This window comes from Liolophura sinensis, chromosome 7 (genome assembly GCF_032854445.1).
Source record: "Liolophura sinensis isolate JHLJ2023 chromosome 7, CUHK_Ljap_v2, whole genome shotgun sequence".
Taxonomy (NCBI): domain Eukaryota; kingdom Metazoa; phylum Mollusca; class Polyplacophora; order Chitonida; family Chitonidae; genus Liolophura; species Liolophura sinensis.
Window position 1 is genome coordinate 36,234,403 of NC_088301.1, and position 25,403 is coordinate 36,259,805.

The window sequence follows — 25,403 nt, forward strand, 5'->3', positions numbered from 1 at the left end:
GTACTTTCGTAGCCTGGATGGGCCATTATGTTAGGAGGGTACTGTGCCAACCTGTGTTAGCCATCAGGTTTCATGGGTACTGCACCAGCCTGGATGGGCTCTCAGGTTTTGTGGGTACTACACCAGCCTGGATGGGCCATCAGGTTTCATTGTGTACTGCACTAGCCTGAATGGGCCATCAGGTTTTGTGGGTACTGCACCAGCCTGGATGGGCCATCAGGTTTCATTGTGTACTGCACTAGCCTGAATGGGCCATCAGGTTTCGTGGGTACTGCACCAGCCTGGATGGGCCATCAGGTTTCGTGGGTGCTGTACTGTACGAGTCACGACACTTCTATCACTTCAAAATTTCTTAATGGATAATGGAATTGATTATAAAGCTATAGGACACAGCATATGTCAAAACCCAGAGAAGTTGAATCACTGGTAACCTACGTGTATGCTTAAAGGGTAAAACAAGGTTCACGTGACATCTACAGAAACAGGTAAAGGAAGAAAATTACCAACTAGCTAACCGTTTGACAGTAACTACAGCCAAATCAGACAGTATTAGTATGTTAGAGCCGCCGCTGTATAAGTGAAACGCCTTTGTGAACTGATACAGTGTAAAACACCAATCATATAAATAAACATGTTAGTAAGTGAACTGCAAAGAACACATTTCCACATCCGTGTTTATTTGCCTGGCCATGCTGCAGGAAATAAACCAATCACATATAATAGTATACATAAATATATTTATGAAAACATGTCAAAATTTGTGCTTGTTTATAGACATTCTTATACAATCTTGAAGGTAATTGTAACATTACAACATGTAAGTATACAAAAATGAGCAAAAATCAATTAAAATCAAACTGTTCAATCCACAGGTAATTAGGCATAAATAATTTAAATCCTACTGACAATTATGACATTGCTTCTGGATCCACCTGCAATTGACAGGAAGACTACTACTCTTGTGTATAAACATACAAAGTTGTTATCAGTTGTTATAAATGTTAAAAAATTATCATTTCTCCTTGAAAACTGTTGTAAGTTCAGGACTTAAATACAAGAACAATGTGTGGCTGTATATTTTTCAATAGTGAACTGATATAAGTGAGGTTTAACTTCCTTACCACACCTAAAAAATAATAATAGATTATGACCCCAGGAGGACACAATTATTGGCAAAGGATCCTAGATACTTTCCTCACAGGCCCAGCCTTTAAAACACTTTCACCTGCAACAAAATGCACCTAAAGTAAAATTTATGGATAACAAGAATTTCAAAACTGCAAAATTGATAGGCCTACTGAGCTTTCAAGGTATAAATGGATACAGGGATGTTATGAAATACATTTATCTTACAAATTTGTTTCAAGTAAGGATTGTCACAAAGTGCATGTGTATTGGCAAAAAGTACACGTATTCCCATAATGATGCCATGACATTTGGATAGAATCAGGCTACTCAAAATCTTTATAATGCTTTACTGGTTAACTTATGTGAAAAAAGGGCAAACAATTTAGCTACAGCATCTTGAACTTCTATGTATTTTATATGCGCACAAAATTTCCAGTTAAGACCAATTTCCAGATACATGTAAACCCATTACTTAAGTATCTTATAAACTATGGTTGACATCATACACCTATGTCTGGGCTCAGAAAGTTTAGTAAACCGGACTTGATACATTGTAAGTCATCAAAGTTTTTAAAGTTACATATACTTTTTTTTGCTAAAACAGAAGCATAATGACAATGGATATCAACTCAGTTGATTCAGAACTGCAGTAAAGCATTCCTACAGGTAAAATTAATTCATGATTACGGAGTTATTTTCTTTCTGGAAATGCTCCAGTACTTGATTCTAATAAGTACTTGTAGCTGATTAAATATAGTGAATAATAATATGCCCTATAAAGCAAAAAACATAATTCTTAATACTACTTATATTCTGTGTATTGTAAAGGTGTTGTCTTTGTGGCTATGAATTTATGAACTCTTGGCCAGATCTCATTTGAATATTTTCCCTGAAATTCCTGTAACACACCAAGTTTCCTGAAATCAAAACAAACACATGACAATAATACATAATGTAAGTATCGGCATATCAATGTTACATTTGCCTGGCATGCAAATTAATGGCAACAATGTAGATTTAAAGGTGGAAATATTGAATAGATGTCCTCCAATACATGTGTTATACCTGACAAAGCTCCCCACTTAAAGTCACAACAAAACCAGCATTCGCTTAATCAGGTTTTTCTTCTGCTGGTTTTGTTGTGACTTTAAGTGGGGAGCTTTGTCAGGTATAACACATGTATTGGAGGACATCTATTCAATATTTCCACCTTTAAATCTACATTGTTGCCATTTAAGTGGAATAATCTTGAATAAGTTGTAAAACAAAAATAAATAAATTCTTTTAGACCACCAACAGTGAATGCTGTCTTAATTAATTTACAAACCATCTAACTTTGACAAATTAATATCAATGTATCATACACATTTTTTACATCATCTTATAAGGATTGTTAGTCCATAATATAGGGAAAACTACCCTTAAATTCACTGAAATTTTATGAACTTTTATGAAATTTCATAATTTGTTGCTTTCCACATCAAAATTTGTATAGAAAAATTAAAATAACCACAACATGCCCTTATGCAGCTGTAGGCAATGTCTTCATATTGACAAAATGTCACTGAAAAAAACAGGATGTCACAACCCATGCAAGAGCCAGATTATGAGATACCATTCTGCACAGCAACCAAAGCACAATGTAAAAGCCGTGAGGAATTGATGAAATGAGTAACTCACTTTCCTACCCCAATTCTTCTTAATAAAACTCTCTGAACTCTTTCATTTGCTACCAGCTGATCAAGTTTTATGAGTGGACAGACAGAAAAAAAAACAAGCCTAATTCTCCAACCTTTCAACTGCCTCTGCGTCCAATATTTTGAAACATTCGAAGAGAACTATGGCATATAGAGTAATTATGCAAATAATTTTTTGCATCATTTTCATAATAATTGTATGCATAAATTCTATTTTAAAAAGTGCCTAAATGACTGGAAAGGTTGAAGATTTACAGTATCTCCCCACATATAATTTACATATTACAATTATGTGATCTCTGCAATTTCTGCCAGCTTGATAAAGGCTGTATAATGCTAATAAATTTTCATCTTTACCCACGTTAATGGATGGCGGAAACTGGAGTTCCCACAAATGTGTACCCGATTGTCTGACCATTTATACCCACTATAATCTTATACAATTAGTTAACTTCTAGTGTATGGATGTGCAGATATAAGCATTAAACATAACTCACACATACACTTACCTGTAAAAGTCTAGAACTGGTTGAGTTCGAGACTGATATATCTCCAATCGTTTCCTCACCACCTCTTCTCTGTCATCATCCCTCTGTACCAACGGTTCACCTGTTATGTCATCCAGGCCCTGCCAATCAAAACCAACCAGCAAAAAAGTAGAAATGCATGAGGTGTTGGATTAAAATCCAGCTACAAGCGGCAAGGTGTCTGGTATTTATGGGGATGAGGGGGGCCTATTCAAATTCCTACTCTTTTTAAAACTGCTTTAAATTACATACCAGTAAGTGAAACATCCTTGAGTGCAACATAAACACTGACTAATTAAGCCAGTCAAGGTATTAACTCTAAAATGAATTTGAACTTGCAGACAATTGTATATTATGTAAACAACACTGATGATGATGAAAAATCTGTTGTGTATATGCATTGCCTCTTGTAATGACGACACTTACAGCCTTCTTAGGAGGGTTGAACTCTGTATGGTAGATCCTGCCACTGGCCAAATGGGTCCACCTGCCCTTGATTCTGTCGATGATGACTGGAAAAGGGATATCTAAGTTCAACACCATTTCCACCGGCTCCTCTGCATGGAGGGCCTTAGCTTGTGGCAGTGTCCGTGGGAAGCCTAAAAGTGAAAACCAATGACAGTAATAACCACACATTTGAAAGAGCATATTGCCCATACTGGTTTTTATTTTATTCATTTATTCTTTTTAGGGACAAACCAACAAGTTTTTCCATATTACCCAAAAGAGAGCTACATGAATGCAAAGCCTCAGCTCAGTATGCAAAGGACTTAAATATTTACCTTAACATGGATTCTGTTATGCACAAAAGCAATGTGCACGTCATCAGTTTGGCAATTTATGGTAATGTAATTAACATAAATATATGGCATCAACAATGGAACATATATGATACTCCTAGTGTTATTTACCGGTACGCAAAATCTGTACTCAATATACACTGTACATTTTGAGTAATTTCCCAATTTACGGTGATTAATTCAATACAGACCTGTATTTATTTATAATTCTACTGAAGATACCTGTTATATCATGCCTTTATTTTCAATTAGTTTAAATTCTGAGAATGTTCCACATGTTATTTTATCGTTCTGTTTTACATGCAGTTAGTGGGCCTCCATGACTCAGTTAGTTAGAGCGCTAACGCAGCATAATGACCCTCTCACCAATGTGGTCGCTGTGACTTCAAGTCCAGCTGATGCTGGCTTCCTCACCAGCCATATGTGAGAAGGTCTTAAGTTACCTGCAGATGGTCGTGAGTTTCCTCCCACCATAATGCTGGCCACTGTCATATAAGTGAAATATCCTTGAGAACAGCATAAAACACCATTCAAATAAATAAATAACTAAATGCTGTTATTTTCCCTGTAACTGGGCCATATAGGCCGGGCTGTATACAGCCTGAACTAAGTGCACTATTGGCCATCGCCTGTTGGGGTATGATATTAGCCAGACTCTGTGAAGGAGGCATATACAGGAACAAACCAGCAGGTAATGTTTTGGATATATGCACAGGGGCGTAGGAAGGGACCGGGGGGGGGGGGGGGGGACAATCTAGTCAATCTACACCAACCTTTCTCTGACATGCATAAGTTTAATGTTGAATTCTGGATAAATTGTTACAATGTTCTTTGTTAACCCGTGGTCCTCCAGTCAAAAGCGTCAACAATTGAGCCAAATGTCTATTTCAATTTTTTCAGGCAGGCTTAAATAGTCTATCACACCTAAATTTGCCTCAATATGGACCCTCGCCTTTTTTGCTAGGACTCCTGCCCCCCACCCCCACCCCCATCCCACTATGAAATTGCTTCCTACACCCCTGATACATGTATACATGTGTATATGGATGGTAATCCAACAAGCAACCTTAAACACACCATGAGCAAGGCAACCTTCTACACCTCATACTGGTGGAAATTATCATATGGAAAACGCCACCAAATAAACTTTGCAAAAATAAATACTATAAATGGTAAATTAATTCACAAGGTAAGAGAAGTCAAACCAACAGACACTCATTTCACAATACAGGCTAACATCTAAAAGCAAAACAAACGTGACAAATCAACGTATTCCCTTTAAACAATACATTAGTAAATATACAACTAAGCTGAAAAATAATTACATTGCTGCACTGCAAGAGGATGAAAAAAATACCATGTAGGCCTATTATATTATGAGAAGAGAGACATAAAATGTATGTGAGCTTTTAAAAGGTCACATACAACTAGGCAGAAAAACAAATACATTGCTGCACTGCAAGAGGATGAACAAAATACCATATAGTCCTAGTATATTATGTATGTGAGCTTTTGAAAGGAGGTCACATGTTAAAGCATGAAAAAAAAAACAAAAAAAAACAACAGGTCCATTTTACCAGGGGCTCAATGCAACTATCAGGCATGTGACCAATGAGGTCCCGAATTCAAATCTAGCTCTTACTGATTTGGCTGCATAATTATCTCAACAGTTTCATCAGGTAACTAGCAAAGATAGGAGGCTTTCTCTGAGCACTCTGGTTTCCTCCAGTGAAGCTATAAACATGACCACTGTCACAGAAGTAAAACATTCTTGGGCATGGCACACATCACAAATCAAAAAAAGTAATACTTCTATGCAAACAGAAACAACAAAAACAAAAACAACAGAGGAACTGTTCAGCATCACCAAAGAGATGAAGAAAACTGGTAAACCTACTGATATCTGACATTCTTGATTCCAATGGATAAAATAAGAAAATTTTTCCCGCCAAAAATTGGTACAGTCCACATGTAAATTTATGTTACAGCTCATCTATAGCCAGTTCATCTGATATCTTTTAGACTTTATATGAAACAAATGTATTTAAATCACTTGGACATGATACTTAATTCATTAAGATAAATATCAAATCAACATATTAAGTACATGCACTTACAGCAAGTTGATAACTAGTATCAACTATGCATTTTTGTAAATATAAAAAAGTGATTTTAAAAACTGATTAACACTTGGCTTCACATGATTTGTCAAGTAAAAAAATTATGATCTTTGTACATATACCTGACTGTATACCAAACAATTCAATCTTTAGATTAAAAATTAAAATCATTTTTATTGTTTATGCATCAAAACAACTCGAAAAACATTTAATCATGCATCACACTACCCTACCTTTCCTACTGGTAACCAGTTAGTATGTGTAAGAGTGCTTGCTGTTAATACACCCCATCTAAAACCAACTGTTAAATAATAAGAAAACATCATTTTTGTGTTATATCTATGCTCTTTATAAGTATACCAACAATATATGAGAAAAGAAAATCAATAGTTTAATGTTTTCCCCCAATGAAAACAAACACACAATATAACACTGCACATAAATATGTGTATATATATATATATATATATTTTCAGATTTACTCTGGTAAAAAAAGGAAACAATAAACACACATTACCAAACACTATTTGTCACGGTGCTTATCTTACTAGCGATACCTTTAAATGCTCACTGAATTAATGAGATTGATCATTTCAGTCAATTTCACAACCACTAGTTCCCTCTTAATTTAAGCTGACCACATAAATAGGCTACAGTTATAGACCCCTCATGTCGGACTCATGACATTTAGGACATAACTTACCATCCAGTAGCCAACTCTCTGATCTTAAGCCTTTCAGTTCACTGAGAATAAGTTCCACCATGATGTCATCTGGCACCAACTGACCTTGGTCTATATAGGACTTGGCAGCCAAACCAGCAGCTATTAATATAAATGATAAGGTATACACATATAATATTTATTACACACTGAAACTCAAGTCTTTAGATTACAAATATTTCATATAACTGATTCACAATGTATTGTTTTGAAATCCAAGTTGTCCAATAACAAAATTTTTGGAGATAAGCAGTTTAATTACATGTGAAAAATATAAAGTCAATATTTTTCACCTAGTGTTTTAGCCTGCTTCACCTTAGTTTTGTGTTTCTTTGATTTGTCACAGGAAATTGCTGGCTTCACATAGGCCTACATTTAAACACTTTCCAAAACAGTACGTGTTATTTGGGAGAGCACATGACAAACCAACTAATAGCCAACAGGTAGTAAGAAATGCACTCTTTATCTTCATTCAGGTAAGACATAAAAGTAAGATAAAACAACATTACTTGATCCCCATAATATAGCTCAGGCTGTTAAATGGCCCCTTAATTGTGATAATGGTGTATGTACATATGAATGCTGGCCTACATATGTTAAACAGAAATTCATCTGTAACTGTGTATGATATAAAGACATTTGGCATGCACTTCAATGTGATAATGCTTTGGAATCTCAATCCAAATTAAAAGAAAGCCTTTTGGGTGTTCAGGTACATAGAATGAAAAACTTGTTAAGAATACTAAAAAAGACGATATTCATTGTGACATGTCGCCAGCCCTATCTTGTATGCTTCGAATTAAGCCTTGAAAGTGGGATAATTTAGTGTGGGGTACTGGGGAAATAGTCTTTATGCTGAAGTACGGGTGCCTTTGTGAGAGGGTCCCATAAACAGCATATTGTTATGCAATTTTAAGCCAAGGCTTATTAGCAGAAGAGGACTGACAATGCTGGCTCCCCACTGGTTCATAGCTTGAAATGCTGGGAGATGTCGCCCATCAAACACATGAAGGATATAGCAGTAACATACATACCATAAGCTTTCCCTAAATTAATCCCTTAGGCAAACTTTAGTAATTACCAGAAGAATACATGGAAAGCACTTTCTTTCAGTACATGTATCAGTTTACCAGAATGAAAACATGCCTGTTTTGTTAGCTATCTGAGATCTAAGCATGTCGCCGCTAGAGAGATGTTTTTGACCGAAATCTTTCACGATCCGGGTTGATATGGTGCCCTTTCCCGATCCTGGTGGGCCCATTATAATAGCTCGTAACAGTTTAGAAATCATTGCTTGAAATCAGTGCGGATAAAAGGCGACATCTGATCAGAACTTCGCATCCAACACTTGTCACTTTGTGAATGGAGGTTGTCGTTCTTAGAGCACCTGCCACGGTGGTTCTCCCTGTATCTGGTTAAGACCTTTGTATCCGCTTTTCTGTATTTAAGCATTGAAATTACTCGAGTCATGGAGAGTTTCCTCTTACAACGGTAGGTGTCGCTGTTAAATTTGAACACTGCACGTGTGGAGAAAGAAAATTGATCGGGTGCTTATAGTTTTATCGAGTTGTTGTAACATGTCCCTGAAAGATTTATGGTTTGTATTAGATTTAGCTCCTCTATTAGATTTGTTACTCTTTATTTTCATAATCTTTATTCAGAATTTTGTATGTCACGAGAAGAAATTGTTCACATAATCACGACACTTAAGCTATGTTATTACATTTGATTGGGTTCATTCAGGACCTAGATGTCGTAGACAGGCGTATAAGTATATAAACTCATGTAACAAAAGATTGGTGTAAAGATTTTCACACACACAACAGGTTTATTTGCACTCTTCAGGAATAAAGCATTGTCCTTGGAATGAGTTGGATGGTGTACAGTGAACCTAAAGTTAAGGCATTGTTTCCAGAACCTTATTTTTTCAAATCAAATAACCCTAAATTCTGTGATCTGGTTTCCTTGCAAATGTACATAGATTCACTAACTAGTGACCTGATTCACAAATCCCTTCAGTTGGATTTCATGAAGGTAGCCAAAAAATCAGCTGTGAAACTTTTAATATTAGGTAAGGTCTAGTTCACGGCTAAGAAGCTATCCATAGCAAAAGATGTACATTCTGTAAGACTGGTCGGAAGTTGGAGGTCATGTGACCACCCTTTCGTGTAGGACAAAATTGCTGCCCAGTGTTAAAATATGGGAGATAAGGCCACTTTTTTCCACTTCGCAAGTGACCAGTAATGCCTAGTTGTACAAAATAACGTCACTAAAGCTCTGCAGAAATACTCAGATTATTTGGAAATCTGAAAATTATACAAATCCAACGGATACTGAATTCATTTGATCTTACAACAAAGTCTTTATTCATGACAAATTTTGTTACAGATTGAATATATCCTATAATTATGTGAATTTGGGAGGCAGTTTCTTGAGTAAAACTTCACCAGTGGTAAAGAAATTGAACAAACTTCGCAGACAAGGCCCAAATCCACATTTGTTGATACCAGCCAAGATGAGGGATGAACCAGAAGGAAACAGCATTATGCAGAAGAGCAAACTGCGTCTTTATGCACCTGTGACCCCAAACAAAACATCTCTAAGCTCACATTCCATGGCGGCCGCACGCAAAAGTAAAAGACATAAGCTTACTGCAGATGACATTAATTTGGATCACATGGATGATAAGTTCCTGATGAAGAAAGCCAAGAAGGTTGACATTTCACAGACCTGCACATTCAACTCTTTGAACTTCACGACATCTACAACTGTTGGTCAGTCTGATACTTTGATATCCCAAAGCAATGTTTCCAATGCTGGAGGAAGCCGTGCCAAAAAAATAGATATGAGCTGGGAAAATGCTGTTGAAACTGCAAGGGGTCAACCTGATGGGGCAGAAAGATCATTTCATGAGACAAAACTTTCTCGTGTTGATGAAGACGATGATGAAGGATCCATTGGTGCAGCTAAATCAGTGGAAAATGATGATGAAGAGGAAGAACTGCCAGCTGCTGAAGAAAAGAAGAAAAAGTCAATAAAGGTATACAAAGACAGAATTAAAAAAGTACAGTGAAGAAAAGATGATCTATGCATGGAGAAATCTTCTATCTCCCTGATAAAAAGATTGATTAGCTTTATGACAATTTTAAATTCACATTTCCACCAAACTCAAAACAGTGCATGTTCTGAATGTGTGCATATAAATTTGATAATATGAGAATTATGATTTTATCTTCAAAATTCACTTATTACTTTGAAAGGAATTTGTAAGTTTTGAAACTTCTTCAATTTTAAACTTTTTGTCTTGTTGGAGTTATTATTATTTGGATAGAAGAAAAAAAAGAATTTAACACAGTGAATTTATCCATTAAATACTAGTACTTGTTGCCTTTCAGACCCAGATAAAAACAGCTGCTAGAAGATTAAAGTCATTCAGAGTTAAAGGTGGGAAATCTGGAGGGGCTGAGCCTGGAACTCCTGGAAAGAGAAAGATTGTGAATCCAGCATTGACAGATGATACATGTAATCCAGGTAAGACAAAACTGCACATCATTCTTCAGGGATTCATACAGGTCGATTTTAGACCCCGGTATTCGATGGTAATATTCAGTTAAAAACTGAATACTAGAGTGAAAAGACTTAAATCTGTGTTTTTGTGGTACAAAAACTAAAATTTTTGGATAAAAACTGAATCACATATGTTAGCTTTTGACTTTGATCATCAATGGCTACATCCGTGACAAGTCGAATTGGTCAGCCGTGATTTTGAAGACCAAAATGGCAAATAAAGACAGCCTATTTGTGCTGATGCGGGTTGAGTAAATGTACTCGCACCGTATTGCTTTCCCCATGTACAGTGTTCAAAGACAGACCGCCATCACAGAAGATTTGAGATCAAGCGTCCTTTTAACACGTAATGTTAATCGTATAACCATCTGTCTTTAACATCTTTATGGTCAGTCAGGCAGAGTCATGTCAAACTGGCTGCCTCATTAAATGTGCGTGTTCACCTGCATATATCAGAAGAATCACTGAACCATGTCCGCTGAGCGTGTGCAGTGTGATGTTGTGGCTTATTTACGATTTATGGATTCTTTGCATCAACAAAAGACACAGGCATACAGTGCAAAATACTATGTTTAACAGTAAGAAGCTCGCACATATATCACTTTTTCATAGAGAGCAGGCAGCTGTTTGAATCAATTACTGAATCTACGCAGTGAATTTACTATTCATGATTTAAATTCGTTGAGTGATGGACAGGTGTATATCTCTTAAGGCCGAGTTATCATTGTGACAAATTGAAACTGATTCATGTCGATCTTAAATTTTGTAGTAACAGGCTCAAAACGGAAGATTTTTGCATTAAACCTATGCCATCAAAAAATCACCAAGAGTGCCCCCTTTTCAAGTTGGCATCAGACTATGTTTTTCCCAGCTTGAGGGCACCTACCCACCCACTTGAACCTCTTATTTTGGCACCAGAAATGTACTGTTTGACACATCCCATATTAAGAAAAAGTACAGTCAGGTGTAAGGATAATTTTTCTCCGGTCAAAAGTGTGCCAGGATCATGTAATTGGCAAGATTGTTTGAGCTGTTACTGACAGTCACCAGCCCTATTATGCTAAGGAAACTTCGCTGGATAGGAAGTGTATCCTTTTAGTTTTACTGATACATTCTTGCTATATAAAAACAACGGTGGAGGAACTTGAAAGGGCAGACCTGTGCATTTTCCAAATCCATACAGTTAAGTTCCTTATACAATGACAAGGCTGATATTTCACCCTAAAACTTCAAACAACACAACATGATCTTGACTCCCCTCTTTCTGAAGTGTAAGTGTGCTACACGCAATGTAGATGAGGTCAAAGCTATTCAATAATCTGATGTGAGGCTCCCTTGGGTGTTTACAACATTGCCAAGCATACACTGTACCTGTATGGAGGATTTTCTAGTGTCTCTTTGTATAACATAACAACCAACAACTGACCATGGATGGTTTATAACTGTTTTATTATAAATATAAAATCTCTGATCAGGAGCCCAGTTTTTGTTTTCGTATGTGTTGTTTATTTTGGATGATATATGCAGGGTTTATATCTGTTTCATTATGTACCTCAAGTCTGAGCAGGAGAAGCCTCATCTCTGTATTTTGCACAGGTTTACTTTTGATATAATGTTTGTTAGTTCCTCTCTTTCTAAATATAAACTGACGGCCAAAAGAAACTTTACAAAGAATTCAAATCAATGTATTTTGCCTGGGCAAAAAACAGGTTTAATATATTGAAAAGACCAATGACTTTAGATAATGAAAATCTTGAGTAAGAACGGACAAAGCAGCCCTCAAATCATTTTACAAGTGAACAAACAGAGCAGGGTTAACAATGGACAGAGTATACAAAAAGTTGATTATTTTTAAAATCGGTCAATATCAAAACCAATGAATATCGCGTGTGGGCACTCTTTGCTTCAAGCCATGCAGTAACTCTCCGACGCATAGAAAAAGATGACGTGGCCTTCGTTCCCATTCATCTTGGAGAGCAAACGGCAGTTCTAGTCCGTTGGCTGCAAGGTGTGGCCGTTGTCTTACTTGACGACCCATGATATCCAAAAGGTGCTCTATGGCGGTCATATCTTGGGAGCTTGCAGGCCACAGCAAGACGTTGACTTTGTTGGTGTCCAGGAAGTTCTGCACAACTCGAGCTGTATGGGGTCTGGAGTTGTCATGCTGGTACAGGACACCATGTGGCTCCTGTTGAAGGAATGGCAGGACAGCAGGACGAAGAATTTCATCCACGTAATGTTGAGCTGTCAGGTTCCCGTAGATGATGAACAGTGGTGTCAGTTCCTCTCCACAAATCACACCTCACACCATCACGCTGCCACCACCAAACGGTACCACCCCCTGGACTCATGATGCAGCCGTTTGTTCGCCTCCTCGATGGTAAACTCGCTATCTGCCATCGGCTCGGAACAGGCAGAAGCAGCTTTCATCTGTGAAAACAACACGTTGCCAATCACGTTGCTGCCAGTGGCATACAATTCGAGCTCATCCCAACCTCTGGCGACGATGTTCGGCTATCAACAACTGTCCTCTGAATGATCAATAGGGCCTAATTCCGTGAGCCATGAGCCTCCTGGACACGTTCTGCCGACTGACCAGGTGACCTAAAGCACTGATTGACGATGATGTCACTGTCAGGAAGCAGTTCCTCAGGTGTGAGGTGCTCAGGTACCCGTCTTCTCTGGACGTAGTTACCGTAGGCCTGCCTGTTCTTGGCCTGTCGGATGTCTGTCCTCTCTGTAACGTTGCATCAAGTTTGACAGTTACACAAGAGCAGCGGAAGGTCCTTGCAATGTGGACATGGGTGGCTCCCCTGGATGCCATACCCAGGGCCCTCTCGCGTTGTTCTGGAGTCAATCGAGGTATTACTTTTGGGATTTTTAGTCAGTGTGCAGCACATTGTGTTATTTATATACACTTATTATTATTATTGTGATGTTCTGGCCATCCATGGGTCACACGATTTTTCAACTTTCTTCGTTGTCTCAAAACAAATTCGTGTGGGCGTATATGACGCTTGTGGCACATGGGAATATGCTTCGTACTATGTTTTCCTGCAATAATTTGGTATTAATTTGCTGAAAAGGCAAAAGGTTATACTTAACTCACAGAGTTGTAAAGTTTCTTTTGGCGTCAGTTTATAACAACCAACAACTGAACATGAATCATCATGGTGTATAACTGTTTTATTATACATTGCATATCTCTGATCAGGATAATATACTTGTAAAAGTAGGTGTATGTACCAATAATAAAATCATGATCAAAATGAACCTCAAATGAAATTAAACTTATACAAGTAAACTCATACTGACCAAAAAAAAACAACATAATTTTGAGTTTCCAGTCCTAAATACTTGAACTTATATTAATCCTTGTTCATGTAAATACAAGAAACACATTTACTGATGTAAAATAGACATGTACAAGAGTCATATCACCAAAGGGAAAGGTACATCAAAATATGGTTTACATACACAAAAACATATTGAACGTTTTGAGTTAAATTTTTTTTAAAGCATTATTTTGATTTATGCCCCGTAACTAACAGGACTTCTAGTAAATTCCTGAAGAGAAATACATGTATACAGTTTGGCAAACAGTAAATATTGCACATTCAACTTTTTTCTGTAATGGGTACATGGGATTTTTTTAGTGAAAGAATTAAATATACATTGTATGTGCAGAATATCATGGCATCAAAACCAGAAATAAAATTTTCTGTTCCTTTTCTAAGGATGTCAGAAAACTAGTCTTTACAGAAGTTAAGCATGTATATTAATTATTTGGTTTTTCTAGAATCACCAAAGAAGAAACTGAAGTTTGAGGAAATGACCAGGAAAGAGAGGAAAAAGATGAGACGGCTAATGAAAAACAACAGTGAACTAATAAAGTCCTCTAAGAATGTCTGGGAAGAATTAAGAAGGTACATGTAACACTTAAGCTGCTTTTGTAAGAAATCCGAGATACATTTCATAGGTTTTGATGCAGTCATTAATTATGTTACCATAATAATTAAATTTTTCTAACCAAATTGTTTTCTTTGACTGTAGACATGATCTAGCTGAGGAACGCAGAATTGAGCTCTGTGATGTTCTGTATAAGCACGTCAAAGGAAAAGTGAAGGAGGTATGTTGTCTTTCATATATGATGAAGAATTTGTAATTTGATCTTGAATGCAATAATACATTATTTCCATTAAATTTTAAAGTTTGTCTTTTGTATGAGGTATCATTAGACGTGCAAAATTATATTTTCGAACTGATCACAAATTTGTTTTAATAGTGTGCGTCCTTTTTAATGGAATATTGTCACCTAAAGTTTAGCATTTTACAAGTGACACATATTGCTTGAGTCTGATTTATCCACATTATTGGACTACAAAGAGTTATTTGTGAAGTTTGATTAATTTTTATCAAAAGGCTTAAGTGTTGGAATAAGCACTGTAATTTTACAACCTTTCGTAGACTGATAAAATTATACTTATGGTGAAGCCCAGAAATTATGAAAGCCCTGTAGTTATGTATCCAAAATCAAATTAAAAACCTGCATAAATTCCACTAAAAGTTGCTCTTTCATATGCGAAAAGGTTGCAGAATTAGGGTAGTATTATATTAAGGAATTTGTTTTCTAAAAGTGCAGTTTTGCATATTCAGGTGAAATACGGGTTATAAAAGTGGAAAAGGCCTTCTAGAAGTGCAGTTTTACATTTGAAAATAAGGTGAAATACTGGTTATAACCAGTGGAAAGAATGTTTGCTTTGGGGTTGAGAGGACAGTAATAAATTTGTTCATAACTCTTACAGATGGTATTTGCACATGACACAGCTAGAGTGATTCAGTGTTTGATTCAGTTTGGTGACCCAGATCAGAGGCAAATGGTATTTGAAGAAATGAAAGGTAAGGAATGAACAGATAACTGTAAAATTCAGATTGTATTTTCTTATAGTGGTGCACGTCATTATGACAGCGTGCTTCTCCACTGTGTTTGGCAAAGTATTAGATTTAAATGGTGTGTTGTTTTAATTTTTTCTTTTATGAAATTGTACAGAATTTTGGATTTATGTTTTTACAACTATTAAACAAGAAAAACTGTTTTTGAAAGCGGTATGTATTTTGAATTTGAAAAAAATTGAAAATTGCTATCAGTAAAGATTACCCAACTTTTACCCAACCCTTTTTCAGATCAGATGGTTCCAATGGCAAAATCCAAATATGCAAAGTTTGTTGTAAGAAAAGTTTTAAAATATGGGTAAGTTAGGACATGTAGTGGCAAGGTGTTATAACCTAATATTGTCCAGTAACATTTTATTTACTGGTGCATTATTTGTGCATAACTTGGATAGTGTTGAGTAATAATAGTATATTGAGTAATTATGGACCTTTGTATTTATATTACAAAGAGAAAGATAAACATACAGGTGTAAGGTAAAATACAGCTGCTAAAGCAGAGATGCCTGGGCTCAAGCCAGTATTGCTGGCCTAAGTGGTGTCACTTCCAGTTACCCGAATGATGTCTATGCTAAACAACATATGATTATACTGGTTTATTATGGAAAATCGCATAAAATTTAATACATGCCCACATTTGGGATTGTTCAAGATGGCTGCCAGAAGTATTTTGCAATTTAAAATTTGTTGTCAAACTCTGAACAATTATAATAGGGCTTCTAGCCAGAGGCTTAAACCCCTAACTATGTTTATCAGAATGCAGCAACAAGATTTAGGCGTGGAAGGCAAGGAAGCTGAAGTTTGTGAACATTTAAAACAATTCATAATATTTTTCAGGACAAGACCACAAAAAAATTTTGTGTTCAAGGCATTTCATGGGAATGTTCGCAAATTGATTAGACACAAGGTAAGTAGTTGTGTCCATGTAAATAAAACATCATCATGCTTAGAGCGTATTCCATGGAAACATCAGACATTTTCAGTTCTCTTCTTTCATGTATATTTAAATACCTTCCTGCAGTTCGTTATTTAGAAATAAATGCCAAAGTGATTACACGTATGACAGGTTGCCCCAGTGTACAAAAATAATGCAGTTTCTACATGGAATGCATTTCTTAAATTCATCATCAAAAAAAAGACAAACAGTGGACTTTGGTCTCTTATTATATAATAAACTCATCACTTTTACTTCGTTATCTGTATCAAAGGTTTGAAATGGTTTGTTGTAACAGGAAGCTGCAGAGGTCGTGGAGTATGCTTACAATGAGTATGCCAATGCCAGCCAGAGATTAGCTTTGCTTGAGGAGTTCTATGGGCCTAGCTTTATCCTATTCAAGGTAAACAGATGTTTATACTCCTTATCTGTCGGTCACTGTAAGTTCAATTCCAGCTCATGCTGTCTTCCTCTCCAGTAATGCATGGGAAGGTCTGCCAGCAACCTGCGAATGCTCATAGGTTTCTCCCGGGCTCTGTTCGGTTTGCTCCCACCATAATGCCGATTTTGAGTACAGCGTAAAACACCAACATGACATTTATTATATACCTGTGGCTGTCACTGATGTGATACAGAGGCATTCTGAATTTTTCCAAAAGGGACTCCATGGCTCAGTTGGTTAGCATAATGACCCAGGAGCCTCTCACCAATGCGGCTGCTGTGAGTTCAAGTCCAGCTCATGCTGGCTTCCTCTCCGGTATTACCTGAGAAGGTCTTCCAGCAACCTGCAGATGGTTGTGGGGTTCTCCTGGGCTCTGCTTGGTTTCCTCCCTCAATAATGCTGGTCGTCATCGTATAAGTGAAATGTTCTTGAGTACAGTGTAAAACACCAATCCAATAAAATAGATATATTTTTCAGTATATGGATCCTGTGAAAACAGGGATTATTTTCAATGTTTTAAATCAATACGCCCTCTTCCGGGTAAAGCCCAAACTAACTCCCGAGTTTGGTTTTCAAGGCCAAAACTGCCCAAACTTTGATTGTGGCTCTCAAATATATTTGTTTTGTGCATCAATCATGGTTAATACTACGACGTTGTGGTATTTATTAAAGCTGAGTGAAAATATGTCAGACCTCCTTGGTGAAAATCCTTAACTTTGCCACCTAAGCAAAAGGTCGCATAGATAAATGTTGACATCTTGATCAATCCCATACAGTCGGTGATCTAATCTCGTTTCACTCATGGTCAATGAAATTTGTCCCATGAATCCAAAATTTGCCATTTTCATTTACCTGGCATCTTTCATCTTCCCATCTGCTGAATGGAAACCGTAAAAGTAGCAAACATATCCAGTGCTTACACATTCGTGACAGTCATCAGTTTCATAATTAATTTCTACTTGTGGGCCATGATCAATGTTCACGGCTCATTTTGAAAATTTCCAGTGGAGTCACTGGAGCTACAACTACATATGGTCAGTGACTACACGGCCGCACGAGGATGATATTTTTAATAAGTGCAGACTACCTGTTTTAGAGCCAAACGTTTAGTCCAGTTATCATCATCTACTGTAGCCGTTCCTTTCAAACAAGATGTGATTTTATTCCATACCATACGTTGTAACTTAGCTAGCATAACCCACGTCTCTCTCGCGTGACAATAGAACGTGAGGGGATTCCTGTGGCGTAGGGATTTGACCGTGTTCGGCAGTCTTGTAATGGCCTGAGCTCATGAATGTTCTTGGACAACTGTAGCTGATACATCATCGTGGATCACACACTGTTAGGATAGTCTCTATAAATAAATATTCCTTGAATGTTAATTGTTGTAACAGCAGGATGTTGTTGTGGCACAAACTTGCATAGTGCAATGCATTGTTCATTCATATTTCTATCATTACTACTCAGTAAAGCTATTATATAATTTTCTTTTGATAATGTATTCTTGCCATCATAAATCTGTATGCATCAGTGATTTAGTGTTTACTATATAGTTTTGTCAATTATAAAAACACAAATAGTGCCATAGGGTTAGGGTTAGAAGAAATTGTTAATTGCTTAACGTTTGAGTGCTTTTGTGTTTTTGCAGACTTTTGAGACAAAATGTTTGGATGACATCATGCTGAGCCAACCTGATAAGAAGGACATGATTCTAAGCAATATGAAAGAAGCCCTTCTGCCTCTTGTAGACAAGTTAGTGGCTGTTTTTTACCTCCTGTTGCCTATGTATCAGGGCATGTACATCGGAAAATATACACTATTATAAAAAGTGCCTATATGAATATTGGATTCAAATTCTTTGATAATATTAATATGAAAATTACATTTATTAATTTTTTCAAATTATTTTAAAAAAGTCTAAACATCTTAAAGCTATCAAGAGTTTCATTACTATTTATTCAAAAATAATTATAATTATAGAAAAACATTAAAAAACATTTTAAAAATATTTTGTTTTATTTTTTCCAGATCAATCCTTATGCATTCCTTGGTTCATAGAGTGTTCTTCGAGTTTTTCCACTATGCCAATAGCAAAATGAAAACTGTAAGTATGCATACATCTGTCTGTAAGTGTTTTAGATTTTTCTAAAGTTTTTCTTTTACTGTGGGTTCAAGTATGTTAAAGTGAAAGACAGCATCCGGTGGGGTTGTGCTGGTAATTTTGACCTCTGTTAAATGTCTACAAAGTTGCAATAGAATTGGTGTACAATTAGATTCGTGTTCATTTTCTGAAACAAAAATGGAAGTAAATTTAAGCACCACTGAGGCTGATCTAGGCATTCAACTGTTGATGGATCTTATGCGTCAATTCTGTAACAGTGACATCTAAGATGAGAGGTGTGCTGACTTAGTTTTCGCATACTAGGCATGTATTCGGCTCGAATACAGCATTTCAATAATTTTACTGTATTTTATAAAAGAAAACAGAAATAAAGATCCCTTGTATGCGAGAAAGATCAGGAAGCAAAGTTTAAATTCTTCAGTTGTAAGAGAAAAAGTAATTATATCTTAGGATAATTCAATTTAATTAATTTTAAGATGCTGTCTGCTCATTTCCATAAACCTTTGGAATCCCTGAAGAACTTTGCGTTGACTCTGATATTTGTTATTTAGATACTGCTAATTAAATGCTAAAATAAAGGACAAAACATGTATTTGGAGAGATGAGTGCGACTTTTAGGCTTATCGTATGTCACTTCATGGAGTGAATGTGTAAAGGCTGGGTCACAGCTTGACCACGCAATCTGATAGCAACATATTTTATTTGATATAATTCTTAAGATGTCTGCCTTGATTCACACCAGCCATTTCCATTGATATGTGTTTTAGCCTGGTGGTGTTGGCCTTTGAAATAGGTCCGTTTGCACATGAGACACCGTGTTATGTTATCTCTCTTTCTCTGTTCCCTCAGGATATGATTGAAGTGTTACGAGAGGGACTTGTCAGTATGCTGCACACTAGGGATGGAGCAAGAGTCGCCATGCAGTGTGTGTGGCATGGCACCACAAAGGTAAGAGCTTGATTTGATGTTGGCGATAATAGTATTTAGAAATTAGAAACTGTTGCACCAAGCACTTCAGCACTTGCTTGTCATAATATACAAGTAGATCAAGCCAGGTACTATTCTGTTTAAGAAAGATGTGTAAGATTTTTGTAGGTCACCTATACAAAGTATTAATAAAGGTGAAAAATTGTGATAGGGAAGAGAATGCGGTGGCTGTGTCACTATTAAGGTTTTCTGTTAAGCCACTGTATGTTAAGGATAGTTGTAAGTACATGGTAAAGGTTTTATGTTAGGCTCCTTTGTATTTGGGTAGTACATGTTTATGCCTGTGTAGGGTAAAGGTTAAGCTTTTATGTTTAGCTCCTGTGTATTTGGATTAAGCTTTTTATTTTAATTTGTCATCTCTTATATGTTTTGCAATTTTATTAATTGCTTAAACAGGCCATCTGACGGGATTCCTTGGATACATGTACTTGAGAATGATTTTAGTTTGTACATATTAGGCTTTGGCATGCGCTATTGTGTAATATGTGATTTTCATGACTTTGATTAACAGGACAGAAAAATCATCATCAAGAGTTTAAAGTCCCATGTTGTCAAAGTTTGTCAGGAGGAGTATGGCCATATGTTGTTACTGGCATTATTTGATGTGGTAGATGACACAAGAATACTGCAAAAGATTATAATAGATGTGAGTGATCAATTTAATTTAGATTGTGAGCTAAGCTGAAACTATGTTCAGATACATGTACATTGTTTGAACATTTTCTATGCTATACAGACTACATTGGATGAGCCTTCTTTAACAGTATCTTTAATGCATTTTTATTTTACTGAAATTTTCCAACTATTTAAGCTTCAAGTTAAAATGGTGCTTACAGTTGTGATTTTATCTGCTAAGATACAGTAGGGATCATGTTGTTTCTTTATTTTGAATAATTTCCATGTTTTTTTAGTGAATTGTTAAATTGTTACTTTACATGTAAGAAGATTCAACATTAAAAATATTTGTTTCAGGAAATGTTAAAATCTGTGGAACAGGTAGCCACGGATCAGTATGGAAGAAAGGTGTTGATATACCTGCTCAGTCCGAGAGACCCACTCCATTTCCACCCAGACATTGTCAGAATCTTACAGGAGGGTGATAAAAACACAACAAGGTAAATTGCCTAAATTAGAGAACAACATTTTATGGGCTACTTGTTCCTCTTTTATACATAATTACATTCATGTATTCCTAGCAGAAATGTGGCTGGTTATAGGTTTCCTCTGGCCTGCTTGTTTTCCTCCCATCATAATGCTGACCTAGTCATATAAGTAAAATATTCTTCAGTCAAATAAATTAACAGAAATCAGTACAGATTGATTAACCATTTGTTTTCTAAATGCAACACCAGTGTTTCTACAGTGTTGAATTGATGGAATGAATTTTATTTATGTGGAAGTAAAGTCACAAGTCTTGAATTTCTGTTTTCATTTATAAAGTTGAGATTTCTTATCATTCATAATGTTTTGTTTGTTTGTAGTAAGAAGGACATGTCCACAAGACACAAAGAGCTGCTGGAAGCTGTGTCTGAGCCCCTGCTTCAGTATGTTATCGATCACACAAAAGACCTTGTGCTGAACAACGCTTCGCTTCTCTTCTTGCTCTCCATCCTCACTCATGCTCAAGGTATTTCAGATTTGTCACAATCTTGTGTCACTTTAGCACTTTCCTCTTTTTCCCCACATTGTAATTACATTCATTACACACCACTTGTCTCCCACCAATATGATGTGCCTCTTTAAGTCACACATGGGGAAAATCATCAATAACTTGCCACAGGTCAGTGAGGTACTCTTGGATCTCAAGCTTTCTCTATCCATGAAACTGGCCATGGTTATATAATAATAATATGTAAGTGAAAAATTATTGACTGATATTGAGACAACATTCAGATTAGTAAGTGCTGTCCTGTAGCATATTTCTTGACTCACTGTCAGATGGAGAATATGTTCCTAAGTCTAAAAAAAGAACATTGCCTTGAAATAAAATAATGATGATGAAACAAATGCAGTTAAAAATTGGCTGGCTTCAGGGACCCAACACAGGCTATGGAAGCTGTGGCCAAGATTGCAGCCGAACCATTCACTGCAGGAAGTTTGGATAACTTCCACATTGTTGAACACCCAGCCGGCCACCTGACCTTGAAGCGGCTTATCCTGAATGACAAAGACAGATTGCAGCAAGGAAACACAGGTATGATAAAATCTACAGACGTCATTCTTGAGATCTTCTATCTTATCTACTAAATGCATTTTGCTTTGAAATATAACTGGTTTTAGATTTTAATTGATGGCTTGCTGACTCACTGTTTGTAGGATTTGCATGGATTTTATTTATTGTTTCTCAACCAATTTTATTTCAGTTTTGTTCTCTCAAGTGTTGATGAATACACTGCCCTCAGGACGTCTGAAATCTTGGGCAGCTTGTAACAGGGGCTGTTTCATTCTCCTGGGGTAAGTTAAGCAAATCTGACAATGAATTAGAGTAGACTGAGAAGCATATTTGCCAGATCATCATGTACTGTTGGACAGTGTGACAATTGTTCTTGTTCTCTTGTGTGACTTTTTATGTGGCTGAAGCAAAGTCAAACTTTTTTTTGAGCGCATATGTGTATCTTAAACCTGTGTTAGGTGTGAGTGTAACGTGTGTGGTCATTTTGCTTGATTCTGTTGAATTGGGTAGGCGTTATAATGCGGCCAGACCTCAAATCAGGTTGTGTACCAGAGGCAGATCCTGTTCTGAAATGGCAAATAAAGAAAAATTTTAAAAAAATTAATTAAAAATAAAAAAATGTTAAAATATGCTTTGCACATCTTAATATTTAATGTTTTATATTTTTATTTTGACAAAGAAGGTCAGATAAATTTGGATACATTTGTATTTTGTGTTTTGCTGCAGGCTCTTGGAGTTGGAAAACCCAAAGGTAACAGCAGAGGTCCAGAAACAACTGGCCGGAGTTAAAAAGTCTCTGAAAAAGATGACATTCAAAGGATCACATATTCTCCTCCAAAAACTTGGGGACACGGACTGAACTTAGAAGAGTGCCAAAAGAGAAAAATGTCTATATCACCTTAATTAAATTGGGGAAATGACTTTGACTGATAAATGCAACTGTTGTGTGTGTGAAACTTCTTATTCTGGATATAAGAGGAGGAGCAGTCCAGATGCAAGAGTAGAATTCTTCTGGCAGGATTATTGATTGAAAATTCCATTGAAATGTCTCCAGCCAAATTGTTGACTGTACTCTGTCTTAGCAGATATGTATGTTCTGTGGACAGGCTGATCATCTCTTGTACATAATGACACATCCACAGGAAGATCAGATTCAGTGGAGCATCTCAAGAACTGGCTGAACCTTTGATTAAACTGTGATGAAAATGGCTTACCTTGTGCTGAATTGTCATGAAAAATTAGTTCTGTTTATGAATTGTTCCATGTTATGTTGTGGCAGTGATAATGTCAGGGATGCAGGCACTGTTGTTATTTTACATTTACATTTAACATACAATATTAGCAATAAGGGTGTATATGTAGCTATATTCTTCTTTCACAGTAGCCACAGTTTTACTGATTTTTATGTTTAAAAAGTATATTGCAGCTTTCACATGATCTGAACAAGCTGTTCTCCTGGAGATACTAAGTTTCATTTCCATGTACTTCTGCGGAGGAAATTTCCACAAAGCGCTAAATGTACCCGTAGACCGATCTAGTCTCTTAAGATGTACTGTATGGAGCGAATGTCTGCCATTTGAATATACTATGTCTTCTACAACATGGCTTTTCGAAGGAAATTTTCTGTCAATACCATATTCCCAATGCTGAGCTTCATCTTCACGACTTTCAAAACTTCAAAGAATTTTTTACATATTTTTTTGTGACAGCTGTGTCCTATATCATTTTTTCCATGCATATTTAATGGCAGACTTGATGTTCACTTTAAAGGAGAAGAAAACTTAAAATCATGACACTATACGCTGAAAAGAGCACATTTTTTTCTATCTGGTGGTGCCTGCTGTGTAATTTTGCGATTTTTCCTCGCCATACACATAAAGCCTGAATACAGTAAAGCTGGCCGTATCCATCGCATCCTCCATCTTTAACACCCTGTAATTTATGCTGGGTGGGGGAGGGGGCGGGTGTTGCCTCTCAGCAAATGCGAATTGTTAAAACTGGTTGTTTGCATAAACTCAGAACCTACGTCCAACATTCCAGATTCCCGATCGTCAAGCGGAAAACGAACTGTATTGTCCACTACCTTCTGGGAGGAAGAGTTATACTGGAAATGTACGAACTGCACTTTGTCGGTTTCTGACGGCAATTCTCCTCCTAACACAGAAGACTTCAGTAATAGTTCTTAGGCAAAATGGAGTCGCCCACAGCAGATGTTGGCCCTAACTTTATTTATAATTTTTTGACAGAAGGTACAAATTAGAATGTTTTTCAAGGCAAGCACCTGCGAGGAAATGCATACTCTTTTCAATGTTATTTAATTGATATTTAAATTTTCTTCTCCTTTAAAGGTTGATATTGTTCAGAATTTGATAGTGCAATAAATACTAATGCATTTCCATCTATACACAAAAATTAGTAATAGCAGACATTCTCTCCTTTTCATATAGTATGTGTTAAAGAGACTAGAGTGGACTATGGGTAAGATGAGAGCTGTGAAAACCTTCAAGTTGGAAATGAATACTTTCGGAGAAAAACCTTTTTCAACCTGAATGACATAAAGAAGTTAAAGTTGCAAATTTTCACACATTCTGCTTAATTCTTTTGTAGCACATACTTGAATAAATGAAAAGAATTTTTATTTACTTCCAAGACCTCGTATTAAGACATGTAAGCACATGATGAACATGCAGCTTGAAATATAATTGTTTTTTCCAGGTTTTATTTGGATTTCACAAACATTGAAATTTTCATTTATGAATGGAGATATGTTGAGAAATATGTATCAAGGAATTAAAACATGTTTTATATACTAGAACCTATTTATGTTGTTTCGCATGTAAAATGGCTATTACAGAGGCAAAGAGTATTTATTTCTTGTCAGTCAAGTTGCCTCACCATTGGAGAAGGCAATAGAGAGGATATTTAACCCAAATACTTACTTTGCGCATTTTATTAGTGATATTTGCAAGCCCTATATGTTTCACTTCTTTGTAAATATGGTTTTAAAGCCTTGATTTGTTTTGATTACTGTTGAGGAATACACTTGTGGTCATTATTATTGTTCTGATATTGTCACTTTACTCAAGCCTTTGTGACAAATAAAGCATTGCCTTAATTTCAAGTAAATATGTACTGTCATTTTTATAATAGCGTGCACTTAATTAGATAAATGGTTACTCAGTGACAGGATAGTCACTGACTCCATATTTGTCTGTATCATGTCGCTCGATCGACG

At 36.4% G+C, this 25,403-nt stretch overlaps 2 protein-coding genes across 2 annotated transcripts; one reads left to right on the forward strand and one right to left on the reverse strand.

The window, feature by feature from the left end:
- Nucleotides 1-668: 668 nt before the first annotated feature.
- On the reverse strand, nucleotides 669-8,336 carry LOC135471867 (GTP:AMP phosphotransferase AK3, mitochondrial-like). The gene is made up of 5 exons (XM_064751276.1): nucleotides 8,140-8,336; nucleotides 6,976-7,095; nucleotides 3,779-3,951; nucleotides 3,335-3,453; nucleotides 669-2,045 (listed from the first exon to the last, which is right to left on the reverse strand). Exons 1-5 carry the CDS (start codon nucleotides 8,282-8,284, stop codon nucleotides 1,931-1,933), a joined length of 672 nt encoding a protein of 223 aa, XP_064607346.1. The 5' UTR covers nucleotides 8,285-8,336; the 3' UTR covers nucleotides 669-1,930.
- A 165-nt stretch (nucleotides 8,337-8,501) lies between these two features.
- On the forward strand, nucleotides 8,502-25,288 carry LOC135471858 (pumilio homolog 3-like). Its single transcript, XM_064751261.1, has 18 exons — nucleotides 8,502-8,590; nucleotides 9,382-10,033; nucleotides 10,389-10,524; nucleotides 14,360-14,486; nucleotides 14,614-14,689; nucleotides 15,366-15,459; nucleotides 15,745-15,811; nucleotides 16,348-16,417; nucleotides 16,743-16,847; nucleotides 18,535-18,638; nucleotides 18,915-18,990; nucleotides 19,858-19,956; nucleotides 20,507-20,641; nucleotides 20,968-21,110; nucleotides 21,477-21,622; nucleotides 22,028-22,189; nucleotides 22,359-22,449; nucleotides 22,895-25,288. The coding sequence occupies exons 2-18, from the start codon at nucleotides 9,509-9,511 to the stop codon at nucleotides 23,025-23,027; spliced, it is 2,289 nt and encodes a 762-aa protein (XP_064607331.1). The 5' UTR covers nucleotides 8,502-8,590; nucleotides 9,382-9,508; the 3' UTR covers nucleotides 23,028-25,288.
- Nucleotides 25,289-25,403: the final 115 nt, after the last annotated feature.